We start from the raw sequence: 27,530 nt of genomic DNA on the forward strand, positions 1-27,530 counted from the left end.
TAATATCCTATCTTAGTTATTAAAAGAATGAAAGAATTCAGTAACTGTCAAAACGTTCACTATGGCACACGATGCGTGTGCTTGAACGTTTAACATGTTATCTTAAGGTTTTAAAAACCCACTGCAAGTAAATACAGGATGGCAAATGTAGCCTACTCATTGCTTAACGCATACATCACGTTAGGAAGCACCTAAAAGAACTGCAGAGGCCAGCTGGTCTTACTGGTCTGAATTACAAGTAATCATGTTTCCACGCAACCATTGAAGGGCTTGTAGTAAAACAATATTTCCTGTTTTGTTGGACATTGGATATTTCCTGTTTTGTTGGACAGGAAGCTGAGGAAATGTGATATTGATAACATAGGTAGGTGTCAATTTCTTGGAATGTTTAACAGGAATATGATCTGACATGCAAATGGATGGCACTATTACTTAAGGATAACAACCCTCCTATCCTGTCTTGTGAGGGTCACCTTGCATTAACTTGAGTTAAGGTTGCCTCCCACTATCCGTAAAATGCTGGGAAACGGGCCAGTCAGGCCAACCATTTGTTGAGTGACAAGAACCACCAAACTATGAACATGGTTTGGATGCCTTGATGCAATTCCTTTGTGGTTGCCGTCCTGTATTTTCTTACACCCTTATATCTCTCCTCACCTTTTTCTTAGGAAGCATTGGAGGAAATATCTAATGGAAGGAAACATAGATCTTCTCCTGCGTATACAACCTCTCAATGCATTTTTGAGAGAAAAAGTGAGGGAGGAGGATGCAATGAACAGACTATTCAGATGCAACGGAGGGGGGTAGATTTAGTCTGATCAGACATGGAATGGAAACAAGCCATGCAGAGACTGGCATCACATCTTAAGACAGCTGGAATTCCTTGTCCATATTCTTGTTCTCATTCCATATTAGAGTAAACCTTTATGAAACAATTATAAATAACAACTGGCATCAGTGTGTGGTCAGGATTCAAAAGCTCCTCATAAAATCAATACACACACACTTCTTTTAATGTTTAATTTATACATTTGTAACAGTAATGTGTGCAACAAACCATACAGTTTGCCCCAAATGGGGCAACTTAGAATATATGTTTTGTCTTTTACATACAGGAAATAATCCATAATCTACACTTTGAAGTACATGAAGTTTACAGTAGTCATTTCTAAACTGAGACGCAGTCTCAAATTAAGCCACTAGATATCATTGTGTTTCCTGCCCAGTGTGTTTCAAATACACATTTCTCCTTGGTGAACTGCATTTCCCAGAATGCCTCAAAGGATTCATGCCCTGGTTGAAAAAATAATTTCCAGGCCATGCTCACAGGCTAACCTCACAAGGCAAGAGATAAGTGTGCACAGAGGTCTTGAAATGGGAACAGTGCTGTTGTGCAAGAGAAATGATACAGTGCTCTTGAAATGTCAATTACTGTAAAATGCTTTTACTTTAATCCATCATTGATAGCTCCTCTACTGTAGTCACAGCAGTTATCTGTATCCATGCATTGATCCATTTATTATTCATCTTGGTGGTACAGAGACATCACTTTTTTGTACAAAGATAGCATAACAGAGTTTAGTCAACTGAAAAATAGATGACAGATGCACAGGTGATTTGCAAACGACTTAATACACAAGACATTTTCCTTTTCTTCTATACAGAGGCAGCCATAAACTAAACTACTAAAATAAACTGTTACGTATTTAAGTGCTCTCGTAGTTCATTATCGACGATGTTATAGCGTACATTGTGGGTCGCCTATCACTAGTGCCATTCGCACTATATAGGATATTCCTGATCCAAATAAACATATGAACCATACTATCAAAAATACTATACGGAAAAAAGGGGTGTGTCGATTTGATCGCAGACAGGATGTCTGCTAGGTGTGCTCATTAATCTGTGACACAAAGGACCCAGAAGAGAGTGATTAGCATCTACACAAACATCATAAGTGGTCATGAATGTAACCAACGACTGTCATCATTATTACAACCCACTATACAAATCAGTCTGTCTTGAAACCCCTCTGATATCTACTCACATGCGTGGCAAACCTAGAACTTGGTAATATATGTAAATATACATTTGCGAAAAAATAATAATGTGTTAAGGTTTCCAGATTAATCGTGAGCGGTAACATTGACAGCCCTAGTTTTAAGATGAATACATCGCAATGCGAAACTCAGAATTGTACTAGTGATAAGCACATAATGTACGTTGTAACATTGACTACAATGAACCACGAGAGCACTTAAATACATAATCGTTTAGAAGTAAAAGGCAATTCTGCAGGGGAGTTGGAAAACGGCACAACACCGGGTTAAGGTGCCCGATGTTTAGTAAACAACTAAAACGTTATTTATGACCTTTGTAATGAAGCAGTATTACGTGCCCTAACTAGCCAGACTATTTAAATGGGTAAATAGCACCGCACAAATGTTCCAATCTTCCATGGGTATTGTGTAAATAACGTAAGGATAGTCTAGCAGCACCTGCTGCTGGGATGACCGAATTGCAGCAATGAATGTATGGACAATTTGTAACCGTTTCTACATGGTTTTTCTTGCGAGATTTCTTCTAGAAGGCTTAGGTGGGGCGAAAAAAAGCCCGTAAGCCTAAGCCTTTTCAATGCAGGAAAAACCCTGGACAGGACATGAGGGAGGCGGGATGCAATAATCAGACCGGAGAGAAAAACAACATGACCCCCCCGTCCCCTTATTTCTTGCAGCGCAGACGTTTAGACTGGCGAGGGAAGTCTGTGCCCTCCCAGGTGCGTCTGAGGGGTCGGCCGCCCTCGCCGCCCGCCACCATGGCGGTTGCCGCGGCTGCAGACGTGGTGGCAACCCCGGTGGAAGATGTAGAGGCACTGGAGGTCGACGTGGAGGCCACCGCCGGCCTGGCCCCGGGGACCGCTCCCCCCCCAACCGCACTGTCCATCACCTCCCTGAGCTTGTGCTCCAACTCAGCCAGCCGGGCGTTCTGCTCCCCGATCACCTGCGTCTGCTCCAGCAGCTTCTGCTCCTGGTCCTGCAGCTGCTTCTGCTGCTCCAGCTGCTTGATGCGCACCTCCTGCATCTCTCGCCGCATGGCCGTCATGGACGTCCCGTTCACCTTCACCTGCTGCTGCACCTTGGTCATCTCGGAGCGCGACGGCGTGTGCAGCAGAGACATGGTCGTCAGGGAGGTGGAGGGGCCCGCCACTGTGTTGGGAAGAGAAGAGAGAAGGGAGAATGGGACGTTTTTATTGGTTGACTGTGTGTCATCTTCAAACAAGTAACCGTGAAGTAAGTTAAGTAAAGCTTTATTTATATAGCATTTTTCATACAAGAAATACAGCTCAAAGTGCTTTACAACAGGGATAGAAACATAAAGTGAATATAAAAACATATACAAGCATAACATGAATATAAAAGGGGAAGTAGATAAAACAGTAAAAAAAAGAAGGTAAAGATCAAATTCAATAAAAGAGAAACAAATGTAAGAAATAAATAGATAAAACATTTAATAACAGTCTTAATCCCCCCCCCACAAGTGAGGTTCTATCCCCTAAACCGAAATTTAGGTTCCACTGCCTTAATAAAATGCTTACAGACTTTGTACCACTGAGAAGACTGAAGCTCTACCTCAGCAGCACGTGTGCGTGGCAGAACTGCTGCGGCTCTCATGGCATGCAGCTTCCATACTGACAGCGTTTCTGCTGCGGCTCTAACTACGGAGCTGCTACTGCTGCCAGCCCTACCTTTGTACATTGAGTTTGCCTTTGATAATGGCCATCAATAACATGATGTTTCATTTCACTTCATTATACATTGTTCTGGGTTCAGCCTCTGCTGTCATCTTTAATGAGCGGTTGGATAAGTCAAACGGTTATAAGCAGAAAGCAGTCACGTCGTTTTTGTTTACCCTCTTCCAGAACAAGAATTAACTTGCTTAATTACCTCAGCAACACCTACTATAGCATAATAGTACCAATATGGCTTTTAATTTGAAACAGATAGCAAAAGTGATGAGTAGAGAGAGAGAGACTTGTTTACACAGTTCCAATTTATTTGTATTTATATATATATTTTTTAACTGCAATGTCCACACTTATTTTTCACTTACTAAACAGACAGTCAATCAAGTGTTTAAAAAAAATAAAAAATAAGAAGAAATGTTTGACACATTGAAACTGTAGTGTGCGTTGCTGGTATGATGTCAATATGACTATCAACAGATCATTTTCACCCGTGCAGCACGTGGAAGCATATATTGAGCATATACAGTAGTATGGGATTTCTTTTTTAACCGATCATAAGAGAGAGAGTCCATACATACCGGGGCGGCTGGGGCGCAGGAGGTAGAGCCGCCGTCTAATGAAGGCAAGGTTGGCGGCGGTTCGGCGGTTCGAGCCCCGGCTGGTCACATCTCGAAGTGTCCTTGGGCAAGACACTGAACCCCAAAATTGCTCCCAATGAGCAGGCCGGCGCCTTGCATGGCAGCTTGCCGCCATTGGTGTGTGAATGTGTGTGTGAATGGGTGAATGAGAGGCCATTGTAAAGCGCTTTGGAATAAGGCGCTATATAAGTCAGGCCATTTACATACCTGGGGCGTTTCCTATGAGGCGCCCCGACAGGTCGGCCCCGGGGAGCCTCTTCTTGAGGATGGGGACGATCTTTTCGTCAAAGTACTCCATGGCCATGGACGAGATGTCCCTCAGCTCCTGCAGCACCTCGTGAGCCCGCTGAGGAGAGCGCGTAGAGTTCACGTAGCGTAGCACACGGTAGATCTCGTCTATCACCTTGGGGAAGAGGAACACGCGCAGACAGGCAGGCACGCACGCACACACACACACACACACACACACACACACAATGTAGTCATATGTCAAGAGCCTTAGGGTTATATAGTACAAGTGGGCATCATCTTCAGAATTGTGTGTGGTATAGGGTAGGATGTTGAGGTCAGGGCTTTTAATGCTGAGGAACTAGTAGCAAAAATCATCCTTTATTGTGTGAAACCAAACCAGGGAAGAGTGTGGCAAGTCAGGGAGGAGTGTGGTATGATGCTCACTCTGTTCTTTATATTGTGCTACTAGGGTTGGGCAGTTATACCGTATACCGCAGTTTTTGAAAATAGCAACGTTTGTAATAATACCGTCCTAAATTGCTATATATAATAAACGCGTGTTTGTCCAGCACCACTGTGTGGTTGAAGATGCTATAAAAGTGATGACAGAACTTACCGTACATTGTTTGTAAACAATGTCATTTGTCAAATAAATAACCTGTCAAAAAAGGACACGTAGGGTTGGACGGTATAACTGTAAACTGCGGTATTTGATAATAGCAATGGTGTCAATACCCTAAAAAATTTAATCTGCTGTGCAATGTGCGCATATATATAATAAACATGTATATAATAAACGCCTCAAGACGCTATTGAAAGTGATTTCCAATCAATTGAATTGTGAATTGTTTGTAAAAAAAAAAAAAAAAGACGCTTTCAAGCAGGTTCGGAAAGGATAGGGCTTTGATCCACCTTCCACCACAAATTCATAATTTGAAATTGGTGACTCCGTTGTGACTTGTCCCACGGTAAAAGTGCTAACCGCGGTTAAGTTTGGGGACGCTTAATAATATATATAATAGAATAATATAAACCATTGGAAACCACCCAACCTTATTTACTACCAAATGTTGTGCTGGTACTACCAACTTTTAAAGCTCTACTAGGCAAAAGGTTAGTCTGGTGCCCGGGGTAAGTACCTTGCCGGGGATGAAACAGCAGAGATCGGAATCCACGTATTTCATGAAGGTCATGTTGAGCAGGGAGAGGCGTGTTTCCACGGCAGCCAAGATGTCAGCATGACGGGCCAGAGAGTGGTTCCTTCGCTCTGACTCTCGCCTACCACAAGAAAAAAACAACTCACACTTAACATACACATCCCCCAAATCACACTTAACATACACATCCCCAAAATCACACTGAACATGCACATCCCCAAAATCGAATCATTTCTCACGACTGCCATAATGACTTTTCACTGTTATCACTTATGAAGTACTGTATTGACTGGGTTAGTAAATATTAGGCCATTTATTTTCCATCGGTCTCCTACCAAAACTTGTAGGCATAATTGATCGTACAAGGCCACCATAATGGGCACATGCATGTTACTATAGTATGAAATCTAGATGCTTCCACAAAGAACTACATAGAATAATAAATAAAATACTACGTTAGCTACATAACATGTTGCGGTTTGGCTGTATTAGGCATTCATTTCGAGTGATGATGGTCAGGGTAAGACATTATGAAACTAAAACCACAACAAACAAAAAAAGATTACTTGAACCTGCAATGTTTAGGTAGGTAGGCTAAAATGGCTGGTCTAGCTTGTACAGTAGTTTAACTTCATCTTACATTTTTTCTGCATTGGATATCCATCAAATGTATGTGATCAAGCTACAGTGAGGGGGGGGGGGGGGTACTGCCTAAAATGTAACAAGCAATTCTGGTCACTTTAGGCAGGAGAATGGAATATGAATATTATGGTGGACGGTTATTGAGGGCTGTTTCCAAGATTAGAGAGGACGATTGTTCTTTTATGAGCATGGCATTATTTGTATTACAGCACATTGGATGACTGTCATTCACATTCCATTAATCCAGCTCAAATCAAGCACACAGTTCACTTTCACAGCAGCCACACACTGCATGACTTTGCTCATTGTATTATTCCTTCTCTCAAAATAGACCTACAGTCCAGTCCGTCCCTTCCCCCAAGTATTTGAGAAGAGGAGTGAGGAAGTGTTAACTCCCAACACGCCCATCACATATCATAAGCATTTTCAACATCAGTCTTTATTGTCATAATGAACTATTTATTATGCATCACACTCATCAATAAAACAATTATATTTTGATTGGGCTCCTATAATGTCATCTTGCATTCATGATCTTGCAGTGTACAACTATGATTGAGAAAATACAAAATGATAATGCATGTACTGGCCTATAATGCATGTACTGGATCTCAAACATGCCGTGCATGCAAGAAGGCCGAAGAATATTTCTGAGCTAGAGGTGTTCTGCCAGGAAGAATGGGGGAAACTTTTCCAAAACAAGAATTGAAAGACTCTTAGCTGGCTATAGGAAGCGTTTGCAAGCTGTTATAGTTGCCCGAGGAGGAGTTACAAAGTACTAGCTGACAGGTTTCCCAAAACCTTTGCACAAGGCCTTTTTCCTCGTTTTATTATTTTGAATCTGTAAAAAGTAAAAATAAATAAAAAAATAAATAAATGTATCTTGCATTAAAATGTGATGAAATGTGTCATGTTTAACTTTGTACCATTTAGAGGTTAGGTTTGCTTCTTTTCACTTAGATATTAATTGTAAAAGGCAATTTTACTAGGGGCGCCCACATTTTCGCAGGTGTATGTAATGACGTTACTATTCAGGGACGCATCATTTGTGGTCTCAGGGTGACATCTAGTGGCCAAATGTAGTAACATATATACATTACGACATTTGGCCACCATTTGTGCCCTACACACATCTTGATATTTGGTAAACAAACAAAGTGACTTAACTGCCACATGATTAATACGCTCATATTTCGCAATTTGTATGTTGTCATTGATTTATAGTGGAAAGCATAGCCCTATTACACATTTCATTTATATACATTTTAATGTGTCTTCTCTTTACTTATTCAGTTAGATATTTAAATGAGAAAACATACATTTACAGAGGCTTTCTCCTGACTTTGATGAGATGAAGTCAAAATACAGGGAGGTCAAATCCATTCTCAATTGCCAACAGGTTAAAGGCATTCCGTTTTTTTTTTTTTACCCCTTAGGTGATCTCAGGTACGTTTTCACACGTTTCAACAAAGAAAACAACCTTTCTCCTGAACAGTTTGCAGTCGGTAATGTTAGATACATAGAAAGACAAATGTTCACCTTAGGGAAAGCATCCCTCAGGCCTAGCTCTCTGAGCTTCTCTTACATATACATGTACATGTACATATACAATACCATTGGAATTTAATTGGAAATGGTGTTTTGGGCAGAACTACAAGTAAAAAACTCAACGGTACCACGAGTGGCCACTAGGTTTTGCCTGCTTGGCGACCGATTGATCACCTAGTCTGCAAAGGGTAGTGATTGATCACCTAGTCTGCAAAGGGTAGTGATTGATCACCTAGTCTGCAAAGGGTAGTGATTGATCACCTAGTCTGCAAAGGGTAGAGCATACAGCTTCCTTCCATCCACAACTCCTACAAGGACTGGTGTGTCAGAAAGACCCTCAGGATTATTAGGGGACCCCTGCCACCCCAATCAGAAACTGTACAAGCTATTACCGTCTGGGAGACGATACCGAAGCCTCTGGGAAACGATACCGAAGCCTCTGGGCTACAACCCAGAGGCTGACAAACAGCTATTTCCCCCAAGCAATCAGGCTCCTGGAAGAATACAAAAGACTGCCACTCCCTTACCAACCACCCCACATACTACAGAAATGTAGGCTCCATATTACAGTATTATAACTACTGCACACTACTGGATTACTTGTATACTACTGGACTAATTTACTACCATACTGTATTATATATATATGAATTTCATATCATCGTACTCTGCACAGCTTTTTTTGCACTATTGAAGCCACTGTAAAATCCATCACTTTATTACTTTATCAATGTAGGATTACTTTTCTTACTTACCGATGTTACTTATTATTATTATTATTGTGTTTTGTTGTATCTGACTGCTGCAATGTCAATGTTGAGGACCAATGCCAAAGAATTTGTGTCTTGTGTACAGTAAAATGTAATAAAAGCGATTCTGACTGGTGACTGGTGGATTGATGATTCACTTGCTTAGTCAAATGTATTGATTGTAAGTCGCTTTGGAATAAGGCGTCTGCTAAATGCCAAAAATTGATTCTGACTGCCACCCTCCAACGTTGCTGGACTGACCTGGGCAGCTGGGCTTTGACCTGCCTCTGGCACAGGCTGTGGTAGCGCTCCACCTTCAGGAAGCCCTGGTTGAGCAGGCGCAGGCAGATCATGTCCATGCGCTTGCACACCTGGAAAAGGACATACGGCATAGTTAAGGTTAGAAACTTAAAGCACCCAGCCCTCAGAATCTGAGGAAGATAAGTCAGCTATGGACATAATACACTCACCAAACACTTCATTAAGGAACACCTGTACACCTTCTCATTCATTCAAGATGGTGTAATGGTGTGTGAGGAATGTTTTCTTGGCACATTTTAGCCCTGTTAATACCAATCAATCATCGCTTGATCATCATCATAATCATGCGGCCTATTTGAGTATTGTTGCTGACCATGTGCATCCCTTCATGGCTACAATGTACCCATCTTCTAATGGCTACTTCCAGCATGATAATGCACCATGTCACAAAGCAAAGGTCGGCTCAAACTGGTTTCATGAACATGACAATGGGCTCAGTGTTCTTCAGTGGCCTTCCCAATCACCGGATCTAACAGAACACCTTTGGGATGTGGTAGAACAGATTCAGAGATTCACAGCTTGAAAATGCACCTAAAAAAACCTGCAGCAACTGCGTAATGAAATCATGTCATCACGGACCAGAATACGAACATCTTGTGAAATCAATGCCACGAAGAATTTAGGTTGTTCTGAGAGCTACCCAGTAGTACATTGTTCCTAATAAAGTGCTCAGTGAGTGTCGAGTGGAGACTGTCATCCATCGAAGTAAAAAATCACTCCAAGACAGTTTGTAATAAAAATCTTTCTTTCTCGACTCTGATGTGTCGTGGTCATGTTTCAGCTCCTCGCGGCCGGCGTATAGCCTACTACATACATAGGGATCTGGTCAAAGTTAGCTCAGTATTAAATGACTTGGCAGCAGACATGTGGCAAGCTTGATGCCTGTTAACGGGGACAACCTCTCGACAGAACCATCATCAGAGAGCAACAAAAGGATTACATGACAAACTATGTTTGGATTTTATTACAACAGGGTATATACAGGAATCTTGAGGTTAATTTCAATACCTTTCTAAGACTTTTTAAAGACCTTGTCAACATTATTCCAGATCTCATCGCCACTTGGAGCTGTAACAGTTTACATCAGTGGCACCTTTAACTTAACAGTTTGAGTTTGCAATAGACTAGACCACTGTCAACAGAATTTCGGGTTCATCTTTGTTTTTTTTATAAAAACTAATACATTTTTACTTTTACTCAGTTTTTAGGACTCAAACTCTTTGGACAGAGTCTAATTCAGAAAAATACCTACAAAATGCAAGACCTCATCAAATCGTGATAAGACTTTTTAATACTTATTATTACGGGTCTTGATTTTCCCAAAATTGATTTATCAACTTTTAATACTTTTCAAGACACCGCGGATACCCTGGCTAGTGTGAGGGGTGCAATTTAGCATGCAAACGCCGATTTGAGAAACAAATAAGATGTCAACCGCTTTTTAAGTCAACTGTGTTGCTAGCCAATGCCTTGTTTGACCAGACGAATGTTTGTCGATGAGCTCCGCTAATAATGAACTACTATTATGGAGCAAAAAAACCAAACGCCTGGCCAACGCCTCCACACGGGAGTGGAGCAGCTAGCCACATCGGTCAGGGGGGCTAGCACCTCACTACCTGGAAAGACTAGATCTGATGTTGTCGATATCAACAAAAGACAAAGTTCACAGAACTCAAGCTTAGTTAGATATACAATAACACACGCACCCACAAATATAATATGCATCATTCAAAATCAATCAATACAGACAGTGGACAGGCGCTGACTTCTAGCTAGGATGTTCACTGAGGGACAAGCCCTTCTCTATCAACACACGCTAGTTACTACTAGCTAAGTTAGCTGAAGGGCATTCCATCAACGTTGCTAACGGAAAACCCAGACTTATTCTGACAAGTCTCGCGAGACTTATCAAAAAGAATCCAGGCTTCTTTTTTTTATAAATCTCGCGATATTTATGAAAAATAAGCCTGGATTGTCCTTTAGCAACGTTGATGGAATACCCCCCTGGTAGCATAGATAGATAGCCAATGTGTAGCAGCTTGCAGCTCATGTTGTGTTTTTGTGTTGTCTCTCACCAATCGTAGCAAGCTGATCTCGTCGTAAGACAAGAAATTAAGGATCTCTTCGATCGCCACGATGGGGAGACCTAACAGCGGGTTGTTCTGGTGCGGCTGGTCCGGCGGCGGTGAGCCTGATCTCGGGGACATGGAGTCTGAATCGAAGGCTCCTCCACCTCCCTCTCCTCTCTCCACTACGGTCGCCATCTTCATCTGCTGCCTGGCAGGGAAGTGACGTCAGATATAGCAGCTTGGGGAAGTGGCCCATAAGACGCACGGCAATGGACCATTGCGTGACGTTAGAATTATAAGGTTCTATCTCCATTTTTGTCAAAATTTAGTTTTTTACATAATCTGATCCATTAGGTGTTTATTAATGCCTGTGTGGTGTTATTTTTAAAATGTTTACATTTTTGAGTTAGTAATTCATAAAATACAAAGGTTCCGTCTCACAAAACATAATGTAATGTAAAAACTTTGACGCTCAATATCTCTGAACTGCCCTAAACGGAGATAGAACCTTATCATTCTAAGCTCACCAACTGTCACTGAAGAAGAAAGTTTCTCTCGCTCATCTCAGAGTTTTGCTCCGAGTAAGATATTATATTATTGTGCTTCAGATTTACACATTTAGAACTCGGAATTTCTTTATGGATTAATAAGCGTCTCTTTGTGGATTAAGTCATGATTTGATTCAATGACAATTTTCACTATCCCGGCTTGTTCGAATGGAGAGAATCCGAATTTAACAACTGTACAATAAACATAAACGAAAGATGTAGCGCCCCTTCTTGTATAGTGTTAATTGGTGAGAATTATTCACAGGTTAATGACTGAGTTACCGGAATGTGTAGTGCTTTATTCGCCTATTATTATCATTCAGTAATCCAATCAGTTTTTCCATTTTGCCAGTTACAGCTTTGCGTTTATTTGAAGGTAATCGACGGATGTGACGTAGGCTGAAAAGTTACTGGAGCTTGTAGTGCTTATTTGGCAATATTATTTGAAAACAGTAATTTGGCCAAACCGGTGCGGTTGTACGACAGAAATAGGAAAGATAGAGTCAAAGGTCCACTCACAGCCTGTGTGTTAAAAAACCAACTGGGCGACGGAGTGAACCGTTGGCTTCCTTTAAAAAGGTTTTAATTATACCTCTGGTAGATAGAACGGACAGACACCGATCAAATTATAAACTATACAGTTGCTTTATTTTTATTTTCACGCTGGCCTGCTGATGTCGATATGTATAATGTGCTATACATTTTAACGTTCTTTTGTGGTAGATGGAATAGCACTGAGGAGATAGCAAGTAGACTTCTCAAAACATCAGAATAAAGTAAAACATGTTTACTAAATGCTTGTCTTGGAAGGCATGTCCATACATAAATTACAACTAAAATGACCTGACTGTTAACCATTGTGTGATTTTCTTCTTGCATAAAGTTCCAAATCTATTAATTCAGTAATTACATTTATCCACTTTTCTTTTCACTGCTGCACAGTGCATCATTTTCTAACAGGGCAATGGCATGGCTGAGCCATGATCTAAAGTTTTTGGAAGAGTGACAAATGCATGGATACAACATACACAATATAATATATATACAGAATGCACACCTCTGGGAAGATACAAAAACAACGCATCATGAGCATTTCAACAGTATGCATCCATTCCAGCCAGCCAGCCAGCCGAACCATGTAAACACTGGCTCGGTCCAAATGTCCATTCCCTTGTGGTGGATATGATTCGGAAGCACCTCCCCACCACAATTTGCTCTTATTCCATCTCTGTGGAACCCAGTTCATTGAGGAATCTCCGACACTTGGTCATAAGAACTTTGATGGCCTCTGTGACTAGGACATCTGGTGCCAGGATGCCAGTGGATTCCACAGAGACTGTATGGAGGAAAGGAGACGCAAGACTAAATATGAATATAAGAGTACTAGTGTACGAATCAATGAAACACAATGGAAAAACTACTACAGAAAGATTGATGTAATATCATTTGGCATTCTGAGCAAGTAGTACTATTTGCTCAGAATGCCAAATTATATTACATCAATTTAATTGATCAGAATCAGTCAGGGGAATGTAGGCATCATCCAGTAGTACTAGCACCATAATCAATCAAATTAATCACACATACATACGTATACATACATACATATACGTATACATACATAGTACATAAGTACACAGGTACGTACAGATGAAATGGTCGCGCACTCTCGCAAGTTTCACGAGGTTCTTGAGGTCGTCGTGTCGCAGAACCTCCCTACTACAGGTATCCGGGCGACTGTTAGCCACCTTCGCAACCATTTTTCCTGAGGCAGAAGATAAAGTATCATAGGCAGAGTGAATGAATGATGAACTACTCATTTCATTTTACCACAGATATTCTGTTGGCCAAGGCTTCAAAAAGGTCATGTTTACCCCCGTGGTCCTCCAGTGTAATGACCCCGGGTGAGAAGCAGCGCTTCAGCCGCTCAGCCTTCTCTCCCTCCACGTGCTGGAGGATGGTGATCTCAGGGAGGAGCCTGTAACTGGCTGTGGCCACAGGTGAGAACTTGGCATGGTCTTGACCTGGAGGGGGGGTCAATTAGGGGCAAGGTTCTCAGAACAGTCAAGACTTTATGTTCCTTATCCCTCCTAGATATGACATGAATGTGAATCTGAACCGGATTGATGACATTGGGAAACACTGGTCTTAGAAGGCTCATCTCCACACAAACAGACCTATCACAATTATGAACAGACACTGAGTTCGCTTACCGATGCCCTTCACACATTGCATGACGACATCCAGCTCCTGTCCGGGCCGGAGTTGGGCCAGAAGGATGTCCCCATGTACTGGACCAATGTTAGCATCTGCAAACACATCTGCCTGATTCCCAATAGGGATCCACTTCATGTCCTTGGAGTAGACTAGATAGAAAAAGCAAGACATTACAGGTCAGTGATACTGCCCAGTTACAGGGTTCCTACAAGTTTCAACAACTCAAATTTAATACCTTTTTTTAGACCTCTATGAATCGAATTTTAGACCTATTCGCAACACCATATGATAGCTTTTTGTCATCCTCGAGGTGATAGAATTTGGGATTTCACTGCCATACAGACAAAAAAAGTCTGAAGGACTGAAGTCCCATAATTACTCAAAAGTAAATGTATTAACATTAACAGTTAACCCTAACCCATGAAGAGAACAAAGTGCACAAAAGCTTCCTTGCAGGACAAGCTAATCTTGTATTTAAGACCTAGCACCTCGTTTTTTAGACCGACTTCAAGGCTTTTGGGGACCACCGCAGGAACCCTACAGTTATTTTATGTGACTACAAAGGCTGAGATGAGTTTGTGTGAATTTCAGAGCATTTTTCACACTTGAGTACGACACTCTGCAGTAGGTCACACAATAGAGTGCAGCAAGTTACAACTTCTACAATATCACTGTGTCATGTCAAATTAAGGTAGTAGATCATATGCAACTCGTGAGATTCAGAAACCACTGTGTTGATATGAGAAGATCGAAGCCCACCATTCAGTCATCATCCTTGTTCCTGGGCTTCACTACTCACCCATGTGGTTCAGGTATAGCTCACTACTCACCCATGTGGTTCAGGTATAGCTCAGCGGGGTCAGAGGAGTCTTTGGAAGCTCTGGGGTTTCTGGTACATTTGATCTTCAGCTGAAGTTGAATTGTATCAATTTCTGTGCCTTCCTCATCCCCTGAGAATATGAAAAAAATGTTATTCAAAACAAATCTGTCCCTTTAGCCAAGAAAAGGATATAACACCTACAGTAATGACCTGCTCTTGCATAGATTTAGCTGCGACACCCCCCCCCCCCCAAAAAAAAACTTTGAATTGCCATTGTATGAGGGGAGGGGGACTAAGAACATTTGAACAACTTACTAGGGTTCCTACAAGTTTAAACAAGTCACATTTAAAACCTTTTTTAGACATCTTTGAATAGAATTTTAGCCCTATTCGCGACACCATAGCTTTTTGTCATCCTCGAGGTGATTAGGGATTTCACTGCCATACAGACAAAAAAGAAGCGAACTGGCATTTTTTTGGTTCCAGCTTGATTAATTTCCGCGTAAATAGATGTGATCCTTGCAGGATTTCATTTTTAAGACCTAGCACCTCATTTTCAGACCGAATAACTGAAATGTAAGACCTTTTTAGGCCTTATTAGTCGGATTGCTGGATTTTAGTCTTTAAGGCTTTTTAAGACCAGCGCGGGAACCCTGACTTACCTGAGCTTCTGTACTCAAACAGTCGTGGGTCAGCTTTAATGGGGATCAAGCCCAGCCTGTGTGCCAGGATCTCATCCTGAATGATGGAAGTGTTGTTGTAGACGAATACCTTTTCAACAGCCATAGTGGGAACCTAGGAGGACACAATATACAGTATGCTACGTAAAACAAGTATGCAGTACTCAAAGCCGCAAACTTACAAAAGCTGTCAATCTGTTTTCAATGGCAGAGCTCTAGCCTGTTCTACCTCTGCCAGCAATATCCGCCGAAATGCATTGGCGATGGCAGCATCGATCCCCACCATGTCGAACTCCATAGTCGTCTCATCCATTTCCACCACGTCAATTCTGAAATTCTGCAAAAGATTAACTGTACATTAATAACAATTTACAAATCAATGACAGACTAACATGAAAACCCCATTGAAAGTAAGTACCCTTTATTGAACTGTCACTCGTCAAACCATCAGAACAACATTAACTAGCTACCTTTTGAAACTTCTCCATGCTCCATGTGTCATTGTACCCGGGGTAGTTACCAGGATAATCAGTTGTATGAGTCTGGAAGTTTTAGACAAATGAATTAGTGACTGAACCAATATATGTAAATAACATGGCAGAATATTGGCTTAAAAAATAAATACGACAATGTTTAGTAGTATGTCTACGAGAGACTGTTGTTGGTAGATCTCGATGTCCTGCTAGGTAGCTAGCAAGCAAGCTAATTCCCACCCTTTTGGCAGACCCCTAAACATAGACGGTGTCTTTACATTGCTTTAGCTAGCTCAATGCTTAAAATGACTTACATTCCTCACACCAAATTCTCCTAATATAACTCTAGTCCGAATTTCTTCCACGTTGTTCATGGTCGCTGCCATTTTGAATATGACGTATGATTCGGAAGCACCGCCTGCATCCGGGTATTTGGCCCTCGCGTCATACGTCATACCCCCGCCCGTTTCTGGGTGAAAACAGTTCCTTAAATTTGACAGGCGGTAAATACAAATTCGAGGTCTTTGCTAATTTAATAGCATAAAACTATGGAGCTATTATAGTGCCAGAATTGTATTTGACAGATCGAATTGAATAGGAGCACAAATTGTATTTGACAGATGCTTTCAACTTGAGATATTATTTCAATTCAGTTTTCAAATTCCGTTTCTCAAAATTCAATTCAGTTTCTCAAAATTAAAAATTCTATTCAAGATTACAACAGTAGTTTAATAGTATCTCCACAACAGTGTATTGACATTTGCAATCTGGAATAATATTATATGTTAGGATGGTTTGTGATTTGAATTATGCATTAGGTGTAAAGCACAATTTAAGCATTCCAAATAGGCGTCCATAGAAGTTCGATTCTGTAAAGAAAACACTCTGACTCATTGATTGGATAAACTTACTAGCATGCAGAAACACATCCTGTATTGTTTGGCTGCAACGATACCTCTGGTTATGCACACTTTTCCCAGATATGTAGCTTCCACATCCATGCCTCGAGTGGTAAACATGGTCCGCGCAATGTCAACATTGTAGTGACTACATTATGGGTTCATGTTCTCCTCTTACTGTTGGTTGTGTAGTGGGAGGGAACCAGTTCTGGCACTAGGGGCAGAGGGGAGGATTATTAACGTTGCAACTTCCTGTTTAGATACAAGAGTTTCGGTGATCTATTTTCTGGTCCTGTACTGAGAGTACACGTTGTTATTTTGATTAAACAGTTATCATTACGTTGCCTACGTTTTTCCTTTTTCCTCCGGCACTACACTGGTGACCCCCGACGTGGATTTTTGTTAACGTAATTGTGTACAAAAACCAGCGAGCGAACATTACAATCCTGCAAAATGTCCGGGCGAGGAAGACGTTCAAACCAGCGGCAGCCATCACCATCCCCTGTCAGGGTAACGCGTGGTGCGCACACTCCCACTCTCAAGCTACCAGAGTTCTGGGACTCAACGCCTGCTGCATGGTTTGCTATCGTAGAGGCACATTTCAACAAAAGTGACATCGATGACGACGACGACCGGTACAACCATGCTGTGGCAATGTTGGGCAGCTCCACCGCAGCTCGAGTGGTAGGTTTTTTGTCTGCTCCCCCGACGACGAACAAATATGAGCGCCTCAAGGCCCTGCTTCTGGAGACATTTGAACTGTCCACTGCGGAGAGGGTGCGTCGCCTATTTGCCATGTCGGACTTGGGTGACGAGAGGCCTTCTGCGCGCATGGAGAGGATGCTAAACCTGCTCGGTACAGAAGACCCCATGATCCTCTTCACAGAGCTGTTCATGCGCACATTGCCAGCTCAAGTTAGGATGGCGCTGGCCAACACCGCCATCATGGAGCCCCGCGCCCTGGCCAGGGAGGCGGACCGGTTCGTCTTGGCCATGCCTCAACGGTCCCCCGACCTGCTCGCTCCCGCGGCCGCCCCGCCACCCGACCGTCGCAGGAGAGCGAAGGATGACGCCAGACCTTCTGGCCAGCAGGGTAACGCTGCGGGCCATTGTTTCTACCACGCCACTTTTGGCGCCAAGGCCAAACGGTGCCGCTCACCCTGCACCTTCGGACCGACGGGAAACGGCGGGGCCGGCGCTCAGTAGTGGCCCTGAGCGCTGGCGTCACCAACAGGCTGCTCTTCATACAAGACACCGCCTCTGGTCGCAGTTTCCTTTGTGACACAGGTGCCCAGTGGAGCATCATTCCGGCAGAGAGATCGGATGTGGCGAAAGAGGAGCGTGGTCCGCAGTTGGCAGGCGCGGACGGCACGCCTATCTGCTCTTATGGCACTAGGGCGGTGGACGTGTGCTTCGGAGGGCAATGCTTTTCGTGGGATTTTGTCATAGCGGCTGTCACATTTCCCCTCCTTGGTGCGGATTTTCTGTGCGCCCACAACCTGTTGGTGGACGTGGGGAACAGGCGCCTGGTCAACTCACAGACTTTCGCTTCCTTCGCCTGTACGCAGGGGGAGGCGGTCTACAGCGGGTGGTCCAATACGCTCGCCGAAAGTGACCAGTACCTTCGGCTGCTCGCCGAATTCCCCGACCTTACCAAGCCCACCTTCTCCGCGCCCACGGTGAAACACGGAGTGGAGCACCACATCGAGACCGAGGGGCCTCCCCTCCACGCCAGGGCCAGGCGCCTCAACCCGGAGAAGCTGGCCATCGCCAGGGCGGAGTTTGCGCATATGGAGCAGGTGGGCATCGTTCGGCGCTCGAGCAGCCCCTGGGCGTCTCCCCTGCACATCGTCCCTAAGTCAGACGGCGGGTGGCGCCCATGTGGGGACTACCGCCGCCTCAACGACGCGTCCAAGCCTGACCGCTACCCGGTCCCACATGTCCAGGACTTTTCAGCGAACCTGGCAGGCAAACGCTTCTTCTCCAAAGTGGACCTGGTACGGGGGTACCATCAGGTGCCGGTGCACCCCGAGGACGTCCCTAAGACGGCCGTAATCACGCCATTTGGACTCTTCGAGTTTCTGCGGATGCCGTTCGGCCTGAAGAACGCGGCGCAGACCTTCCAACGCCTCATGCACTCGGTGCTCCGGGACCTACCATTCCTCTTCGTCTACTTGGATGACATCCTCGTCGCAAGCACCACGGAGGAGGAGCACCTGTCCCACCTCCGGGCCCTTTTCACACGGCTCAGCCAACATGGGCTGATTGTCAATCCGGCGAAGTGTGAGTTCGGACGGAACACCGTCGACTTTCTCGGGCACCGGGTCTCCGCAGAGGGGGTGACCCCCCTCCCCTCGAAGGTGGAAGCTGTCGCTGCTTTCCCGCGCCCCAGCACAATCAGCGAGCTCAAGGGGTTCATCGGGATGGTAACCTTCTACTATCGCTTCCTCCACCACATCGCTCACATCCTGCGGCCTCTGTACGATGCCCAGAAGGGCAAGACTCTGAAGCAGCCGGTGGACTGGACGGCGGAGCGTGTCAAAGCCTTTCAGGACACCAAGGCGGCCCTGGCCCGCGCTGCCATGTTGGCCCACCCCTCGCCCTCGGCACCCACTGCTCTCACCACGGACGCCTCTGACTTTGCTGTGGGAGCGGTGTACGAACAGTGGGTTGGGGACGCCTGGCAGCCTCTTGCATTCTTCAGCCGCCAGCTGTCTCCCAGAGAGCAAAGGTACAGCACATTCGACAGGGAGCTCCTCGGGCTGTGGCTGGCTGTCAGACACTTCCGTTTTTTACTGGAGGGCCGCGAGTTTACGGCCTACGTGGACCACAAGCCACTCACGCACGCCATGTCCAAGGTGGCGGAGCCGTGGTCCGACCGCCAACAGCGCCAGCTCGCCTACATATCCGAGTTCACCACAGACATCCAGCACGTTGCTGGGAAGTCCAACCAGGTCGCGGATTGTCTCTCCAGGGCGGTGGTTGGTGCGGTCCAACTGGGTTTGGACTACGCGCGCATGGCTGCAGACCAGGCCGCCGACCCCGCCGTCCAGGCTCTCAAGTTGTCGGACACAGGACTGCGCCTAGAAGAGGTGGTTTTCGGTGACGCAGGGGCCACGCTCCTGTGCGACGTCTCCATGGGTCAGCCACGACCGGTGGTCCCCGCCAACTGGAGGCGCCCCGCCTTCGAGGCGATACACGGCTTGTCTCACCCTGGTAGGAAACCGTCCTCACGGCTGGTGTCAGAGAAATTCGTCTGGCATGGGCTCAAGAGGGATGTGAGGGCCTGGGTAGACACGTGCATCGCCTGCCAGCGCGCCAAGGTGCATCGACACGTCAAGGCCCCCCTGGAGCAGTTCTCTGTGCCTGAGCGGAGGTTCGATCATGTAAACGTGGACCTGGTAGGGCCGCTGCCCCCCTCGCACGGATACACCTATCTCTTTACCATGGTGGACAGGACGACTCGCTGGCCGGAGGCAGTTCCGCTCTCCTCAACGACAGCCCCCGACCTGGCCCGGGCGTTCATCGCGGTGTGGGTCTCCCGCTACGGCACCCCTGCTGATCTCTCCTCTGACCGTGGCTCACAGTTTACTTCAGAGCTGTGGGCAGCGGTGGCGGAGAATCTGGGGGTCAAGCTCCACCGCACAACCGCCTATCACCCGCAGGCGAACGGGCTCTGTGAGCGTTTCCATCGATCCATGAAGGCCGCCCTTCGAGCCAGCCTCACGGACAGCGACTGGCTTGACAAGCTGCCGTGGGTCATGCTGGGGCTCAGGACAGCGCCTAAGGAGGACCTCCAGTCGTCGTCCGCTGAGCTGGTGTTTGGACAGCCGCTGCGGGTCCCCGGTGACTTCATTCCCAAGTCAACGGAGCCCTGGTCCGCCGCCGCTCAGCGCGCCTCCCTGCTGGACAGCGCCGGGACCTTCGTCCCGGTCCCGACTACGCAGCATGGTGTCCCTACTTCGAGGGTGCCCCCGGAGCTGCACTCAGCGAGGTTCGTTTTCATTCGTCATGATGGCCACAGGACTCCACTACGTCCTCCTTATGACGGGCCTTTCCGTGTCATCGAGGCCGGAGCCAAGAACTTCATGGTTGACATGGGGGGTAGGCCTGAGTGTGTGTCCGTTGATCGCCTCAAACCGGCCCACTTGGACCTTGAACTGCCCCTGGACTTGGCCCTGCCACCGCGCAGAGGCCGGCCTCCAGTCCTACCTCCCCTGCCGCGCCCTGGCCATTCCCCACTCCGACCCCGACAACCCCCCGCAGCTCGCGAGCCCCCGGTCGTCACTGCCCCCCGTCCTTCCCTGCAGGAGGACGTGATGGGCGATGTCACACCTCCTCCCGCACCTCCTGACTTTACCTACGATCGTAGGGGCCGGGCCATACGCCCTCCTCGCCGTGAGGATTTCCAATATTGAGGTGAACACTGGGGGGGCTGGTGTAGTGACTACATTATGGGTTCATGTTCTCCTCTTACTGTTGGTTGTGTAGTGGGAGGGAACCAGTTCTGGCACTAGGGGCAGAGGGGAGGATTATTAACGTTGCAACTTCCTGTTTAGATACAAGAGTTTCGGTGATCTATTTTCTGGTCCTGTACTGAGAGTACACGTTGTTATTTTGATTAAACAGTTATCATTACGTTGCCTACGTTTTTCCTTTTTCCTCCGGCACTACAACATCCTCCTCACCCTGGTCACCTCTCACCCTTTGAGATATACAATTTGGAAATGACTATCTACTTGTAATATTAATATTGCTTGAAAGTGCGGAGGTTATTGTTACCTGTGTTCTTTGTTTAGAGAAACAATTCCCATACATAGACTACCAGTCAATGACTTGAACTCACTAGTAAGGCCAGCCATGCCTCCTCACGTGCAGTATTGGCTTCATTGTCACATTCTGCATTCAGATATGATATAGAGTGAAAATGCATATTATTCCCCCTGAATGTATTCAACACAGTCTAGGACGCCTAGAATTGCGATCTGCCTTATTGCTATTTTACACTACAGCAATTATGCTAAATCTTCACTAAAGATAGACAAAGAGGTAGACTTCTTCTCACATCAATATGACTTAAAAACAACAATATCTAGTATTTATTTATGATCCTAAATGAATAACCTTGATTGGGGTTAGACCGTATGTAGGCTAGTTATACTTATTATTGGACATAAAAGAGGATGTAAGTTCACAATGATCACATCACATCCTTGAATGTATGAGAGTGATTCAAGCTTGAAGATGAGGTAAGCACATGCAACTCAAAAGGCTTCACAAAACATTTTTTATTTATTGTGTCTGGACAGTTACATTCTAGACAGGCCTGCCACCAGACACACCATTTAGACTTTTAGACTTTAGCCTCAGAGAAAGGTTACAGAAGGGAAAACAGTTTCCTAGAAGCCACCACCACAACTTAGAATTAATCTAAGAGACTTTATTGCTGGTATTAGGAGTACAACTGGTATTAAGAGTAGAACAAATGCCTTTGAGTCACGCTGACCTTTGTGATATTATCAGCTTACACTTGATTGTTATTAAGAAATTGTCAACAGCTGCAATATTCTAATGATGAGGACTTATATCAAATCTTATAATTGGACCGCCACAAAAACAAATATGATTACCGAACAGCCAACAGTACAACCTGAAGTGTCAACGTTGTGAATACTATATGATAGAATGGTATTCAAATAGCCTACTAGACAGAACAAAAGAGCCCTTGCTTTAAGACTTGACACGGACCCTCAATACACAGACATCATCTTATAACACAGTGTCGTTGATATGAGCTATGTGTGACTGAGCTGCAGGGCCTGGCCAGCGTAGTAGTCGCCTTGAGATGGGGGTGTGAGCGGAGGGGTGGGGAGAGGGTAATGGTGGTCTAATAATCGTCTATTGTGGTCTTATGGTGCCTGTTGTAGTTGTTGTAGATGTTTTGGTGCTAATGCCTAATGCAGAATGTTGATTATATTTAAGTCCTAAAAGTTGTTTGGAAAAAAATAAAAGGGTGGAGCGGAGTTGAAATAGGGGGCATGGTTGAAATATGATCATATTTCTCAATATGATGATATCATTCTTATTCTTGTTATGCGTATTGATATGTTGGCGATACATGACACATTTAATTCATGGTATTCCGATGTAAATCAGTGTTGGGGGAACCATCAATATCCACAGACTTGGTTTGGTTTCAGTCAGATGTTTAGTTTATGCCAGTCTAATGAAGCATCGTTAAAACACAACATATTTTCTTTCTTTTTTTCTATTTTGTTTGGGCTTATTTAAAATGTTGAAATGATGTGACATGCTCTGGTGAAAAGGTCCGCATGTCGGCAATTCTCACGTCGTGCAAATGACCAAAAAGGTTCTTAAAATTTTTTATGTATGACGATTTTTCACAAGAACTCTTATCATGAATTATGCCTAATTAATGTGTATGCTCTATTGTCTCAAAAACTCAGACATAATTGTATTAAATTATAGCATTAGCAATTAGAGGAGTATAGTGTGCTTCAATGTTTGATTTGAAGTCTATGGTGTGTACTATCGTCTACTGACAGTTCTCAGTATTGTTGCAATACATTTTAAGTTGGCTGGTAATTGAACCCCCTTGGTGAGATTATTTCCCCCAGTAAATTAATAGACAGGAGGCAAGCGTAATGTTAAAAGAAAAGAGACAGTTCAGTATCACTTTTCTTCATGACTACTATGGGAGCCCACTATTATGTCTCTAAGCAGTGACAGCAATGGTGAGGGAGCACATAAAATCCATCCAGTAAAGACCCTATTCATCCTCTCAACCTCCCTCCCCTCAAGTCACCTCTTCTTTATGTGACTGTGTATTCTTGTATTGCCTGCCATTGTTCTGAAACTCAGACTCTCAGACAGACTATTCATTCTGCCAGATTGGTCACACTTCCATGTAAGGTGCACCATCTTGGCCTCTAAGCACAGAGTTTTCACATAGGATCTGTCAGTCCACAGCTGTGCTGGAGCGGGCACAGCAGGCTGGGCCCCTGATGGAGCCCATCACCCCGCCCCTCTTCCTCCTGTGCTCGGCGCTGCTGCTCTGCCGGGAGGTGGTGGTGTCTTGGCGGGACAGCTTGGCGGCACGGCCCGCCGTCTCCTTAATCTGCATCTCCAGGTGCCTCTGGATGGCGAGACCCAGCTCTTCGGGATCCACAGAGGCTCCGTACACCTCCCATGTCATCCCTTCTGCGTCCCACTTCACCTCCTTCACCGGGGACTTCAGAGAGCCCCCCTGGTCCCCCTGGTCCCCCTGGTCCCCCTCCACCCTCCCCTTCTGGTCCCCGTCGCCGTTCTCCTCCAGCAAGCAGACCTGGGGGAAAACGTGGGGCGGGGGTGGGGGCGCCTGGGTGATCTGGCCAGTCTGCACCCCCACATCCCTGAACTTCCTGAGGGAGGTCATGGTTCCTGTGTCCCTGGTCGTTCTGTTGCAGCACTCCTGCCCGCTGTGCTGCTGCGGGGGTCCACTAGGGGGCAGGGTGCCGGCCCAGGTACAGTTGAGGTTGCAGCAGCTCAGCAGACGCTTGGCGTCCAGACCCGTCTCGCTGACGGAGGACATAAGGCGGGGGAGGGCGAGCAGTTGAGCTGCCAGGTGAGGAGCCACCCTCTGCTGTGCCCAGTACTGAGGGTCTGTGCCTGGCACGCGTGGCAACAGCTGGGCAGAGGCAGGGATGGGCTGGGGGTGGCAATAGGCTGCAAATGTGTCCTCCGGTGCCCCGTGGTTGGCGTAGGCACCATAGTAGACGGCCTCCTCGCACTGCGGGTGACGGGCCTCTCCTCCAACCTCAGCAGTTGTGTTGGAGGGGCCAGGAGCACAGGTCCGGACGCACCCGGCCTGAAGCTGCTGCATGGGGCAGCCTGCCTCGCTGTTGCCCCCTTGGCAGGTGGTGGTGATGGTGTCGGGGTGCTGCAGCTGTATGTGCTGCTCACAGGCTAACACGGGGAAGGCCAGAGGGGCCTCCTGGGTATTGTAGTCTCTCCCAGGGTACGAGTGGCCACTAGTCTCACTGTGGCATGCAGGGGTAGGGACCTCACTCAGCATGTGGAGGGTGTCTGAGTGACTCCTGTGGACGGGCAGCCCGGCTGGCTCCAGCCTGTCTCCTCTCAGGTCTCTGTAGGATGCCGAGGGGGGGGCCGTGTGGCTCTCCCTGAGGGCTGCTGGTGACATCTCCCCCCCGGCTGGGTGGCCTTGACTTGACACTCCCTCTGCTATGCTGTGGGGGCGGACCCCGGTCCTGGGGCCCCCGCGGTTAGTCTGGTGTTGGACACTGTGCTGGGCAGCCTGAGCTGTTCCCAGGTTGTTATTGTAATTTTCTTGGTGAGAGAACGGAGCTCTGTGCTCGCTGGAGGTCTTCCTCAGTTCCTCCTGATGAAGAGGAGCCGTCCACCCTTCTGCGGAGCTCTTGGAGAGGGGCAGGAGGTGCTCAGCAGAGAGGGCTGGGTCAGAAGGAACGTTGCCCCTTGGTGGGAGGATCTCAGACACGGGACGCCTACTCTCTGCCATGGGAAGGCCCTGAAAAGGAATAGAAGGAAATGATCTTCAAAATGTGGGTATCTCAGACACATGACTGCTTCATCATACAATGATTCATCATACAATGTAGTGGTGGTGGTGGTGGGGTGTACTGTAGGCCTGTTGCACTGTGCCAGACTCAGCTATTTAAGAATTTCACAGTTTTCTCAGTGTCAGTTTGGTCGGTACTGTTTTGAGTAAGTGTTTTCACAATTCGATGGTGCCGTGGGGCACACCAGCCCACCAGGTGACGCTGTGATGCAAGATGCTCTGAGCATTATGGCATCATGTATTTTATATTTAATACAAAATTGTGATTCAATGGTGAAATTGATGTGCATAAATATAAGAAACTTGACTCACAACACAATGGTGCATTCTGGCATGCTAATACTATGTTTCTAATCATAGCTAGCTAGCTTACTTATTTATCATTTAACAGCATATGCCAGTCATTTGACTGAACTATTACTGTCCCAAATGTACATTTCATAAGTAAGTAAGTAAGCTAGCTAACTAGCTATGATTGGAAACAATGGCTGATTCGGAACATTTGGCTGATGTGATGTCGGTTTGTTTACAGTTAACAGTTAACTAACCAACTCGGTAACATTAGTGTAGCGAATTATGCGGGAAATTAGCATGCTAGCAGGTGTTTTAATATAAAATGGCCTTGCCAACAACATAAAAGCTATAGCGGACCTGACTAGTGATCCCGCATCAACCTTAATGCTATTCAAATGCGATTTGTCTTCCCAATTTAAGACACACATTACTCTGTGGTAGTGAGCTAATGGAGAAACAACAAGCGGTAGAGTTTACTCAGGAATGTCTGGAATGCTAGTGTCGGCATAGCAACGGTTTAAAAGACCTGATTACATCACTCGGGACAAATCTGGCAGGCAGACACTATTTGGCATGACAGCACCACTTGCTGAAGGAGCGTGCAAAACATGTCCTTCCCATTGTAAGCAAAGGGGAGAAATCCACTGGTGGATTGAAACATTTTGAAAAGATTGAAAAGTGTAGCCAGCACACTGAACCGGAGACCTCTCACATAGATGCCCCAGATGTCTACCACTATACCAAACAGACATCCTTGTGGTACGAGGGCTCATCTGGTCTTAGAAGCCACAGGCAGGGGTACCACATCATCCCCAGAGTGTGATTCTAAATCACCTCCACTACATATGGACATTGTGGACCAAAGAAAAGCAGCAACCGCTATTGTTCTTAAACATTGTACAGTAGGATCACTGTTAAAGGCATCGCCTATTGTTATCCAAAGAGAGGATGATCCGACAGCTGCTTATTCAAGTCGACAACCTTAGATGGAGACAACGTATAGGAGATAGGCGGCGTGTTGCGCCCCTCTCTGTCGTGCTTCAGATCAGCGACAGCCTGGCGCTCTGAGGGACGTGACGCTACTCGTTAATACAGAACAGGCACGAAAACACTTTAGCCACTGTCACCACAACAAACCGCCTGCTGTGCAGCAGCTCAGAAAAAGTGGCATACAAAGAGGAGAGGAAGTCAGATGAACGGATGAGTTGCCTTCTTATATGTCCTTGCGGTTGGTCGCAAACAATCTGTTTGAATGTTTCTAAATGTACCCTTTAGGAATGATAATAATAATAATAATAATAATAATACATTAGACTTATATAGCGCTTTTCTAGACACTCAAAGACGCTTGGAACGCAACAAATTGACATTTTTATCATTACCTGCTACACAGTCACTTAATTAAGATCTAAAGCCAAGACCAAACCGTAATTAAGAGTAGCAGGGCATCCAGAAGTAGATCTATTAGATCCCACAGGCATCCAGAAGTAGATCTATTAGATCCCACAGGATAGTCGGACTGAAAAGCCCATTGGGAAAGATACTACAGAGCAAGTGAAAGCAATCTAGAATCATAGATGTGTGTATGAGAGCAGGGCTAGGTGGTGACTGCATACTGACTGACTCACTCAACTCAAGGCCTACATGCAAGCACACACACACAAACACACACACACACACACACATACAAAATATGGCGCACGTGCATACACACAGACACACACACATACACACACACACCCACACACACACACACACACACACACACATAGTCATGCACCTTTGCAATATAAACGTAATTACCTTTTTGAATTAGTTGAAATCCAAGCCTTATCTTATGCTCCTCTTCTCCTCTTCTCCCTTTTTCTCTCACTTCCTATCTTTCTCTACCTCTCCCCCTCTC

General features: G+C 45.6%; 2 protein-coding genes across 2 annotated transcripts; both read right to left on the reverse strand.

Annotated features, from left to right (window-relative positions):
• Window positions 1-1,120: 1,120 nt before the first annotated feature.
• fbxo28 (F-box protein 28) lies at window positions 1,121-11,295 on the reverse strand (the record flags this gene model as incomplete). Its single annotated transcript, XM_080542661.1, has 5 exons — window positions 1,121-3,206; window positions 4,591-4,786; window positions 5,754-5,892; window positions 8,972-9,081; window positions 11,107-11,295. The coding sequence occupies 5 exons, from the start codon at window positions 11,293-11,295 to the stop codon at window positions 2,722-2,724; spliced, it is 1,119 nt and encodes a 372-aa protein (XP_080398787.1). The 3' UTR covers window positions 1,121-2,721.
• A 999-nt stretch (window positions 11,296-12,294) lies between these two features.
• polr1c (RNA polymerase I and III subunit C) lies at window positions 12,295-16,224 on the reverse strand (the record flags this gene model as incomplete). The annotated part of the gene is made up of 9 exons (XM_080533413.1): window positions 12,295-12,984; window positions 13,297-13,413; window positions 13,523-13,672; window positions 13,862-14,014; window positions 14,696-14,815; window positions 15,348-15,480; window positions 15,595-15,702; window positions 15,836-15,907; window positions 16,153-16,224. 9 exons carry the CDS (start codon window positions 16,222-16,224, stop codon window positions 12,866-12,868), a joined length of 1,044 nt encoding a protein of 347 aa, XP_080389539.1. The 3' UTR covers window positions 12,295-12,865.
• Between the last annotated feature and the right edge of the window lie 11,306 nt (window positions 16,225-27,530).

The sequence above is a fragment of the Nansenia antarctica genome, assembly GCF_963989245.1.
Source record: "Nansenia antarctica genome assembly, chromosome: 1".
NCBI classification, from domain to species: Eukaryota; Metazoa; Chordata; class Actinopteri; order Argentiniformes; family Microstomatidae; genus Nansenia; species Nansenia antarctica.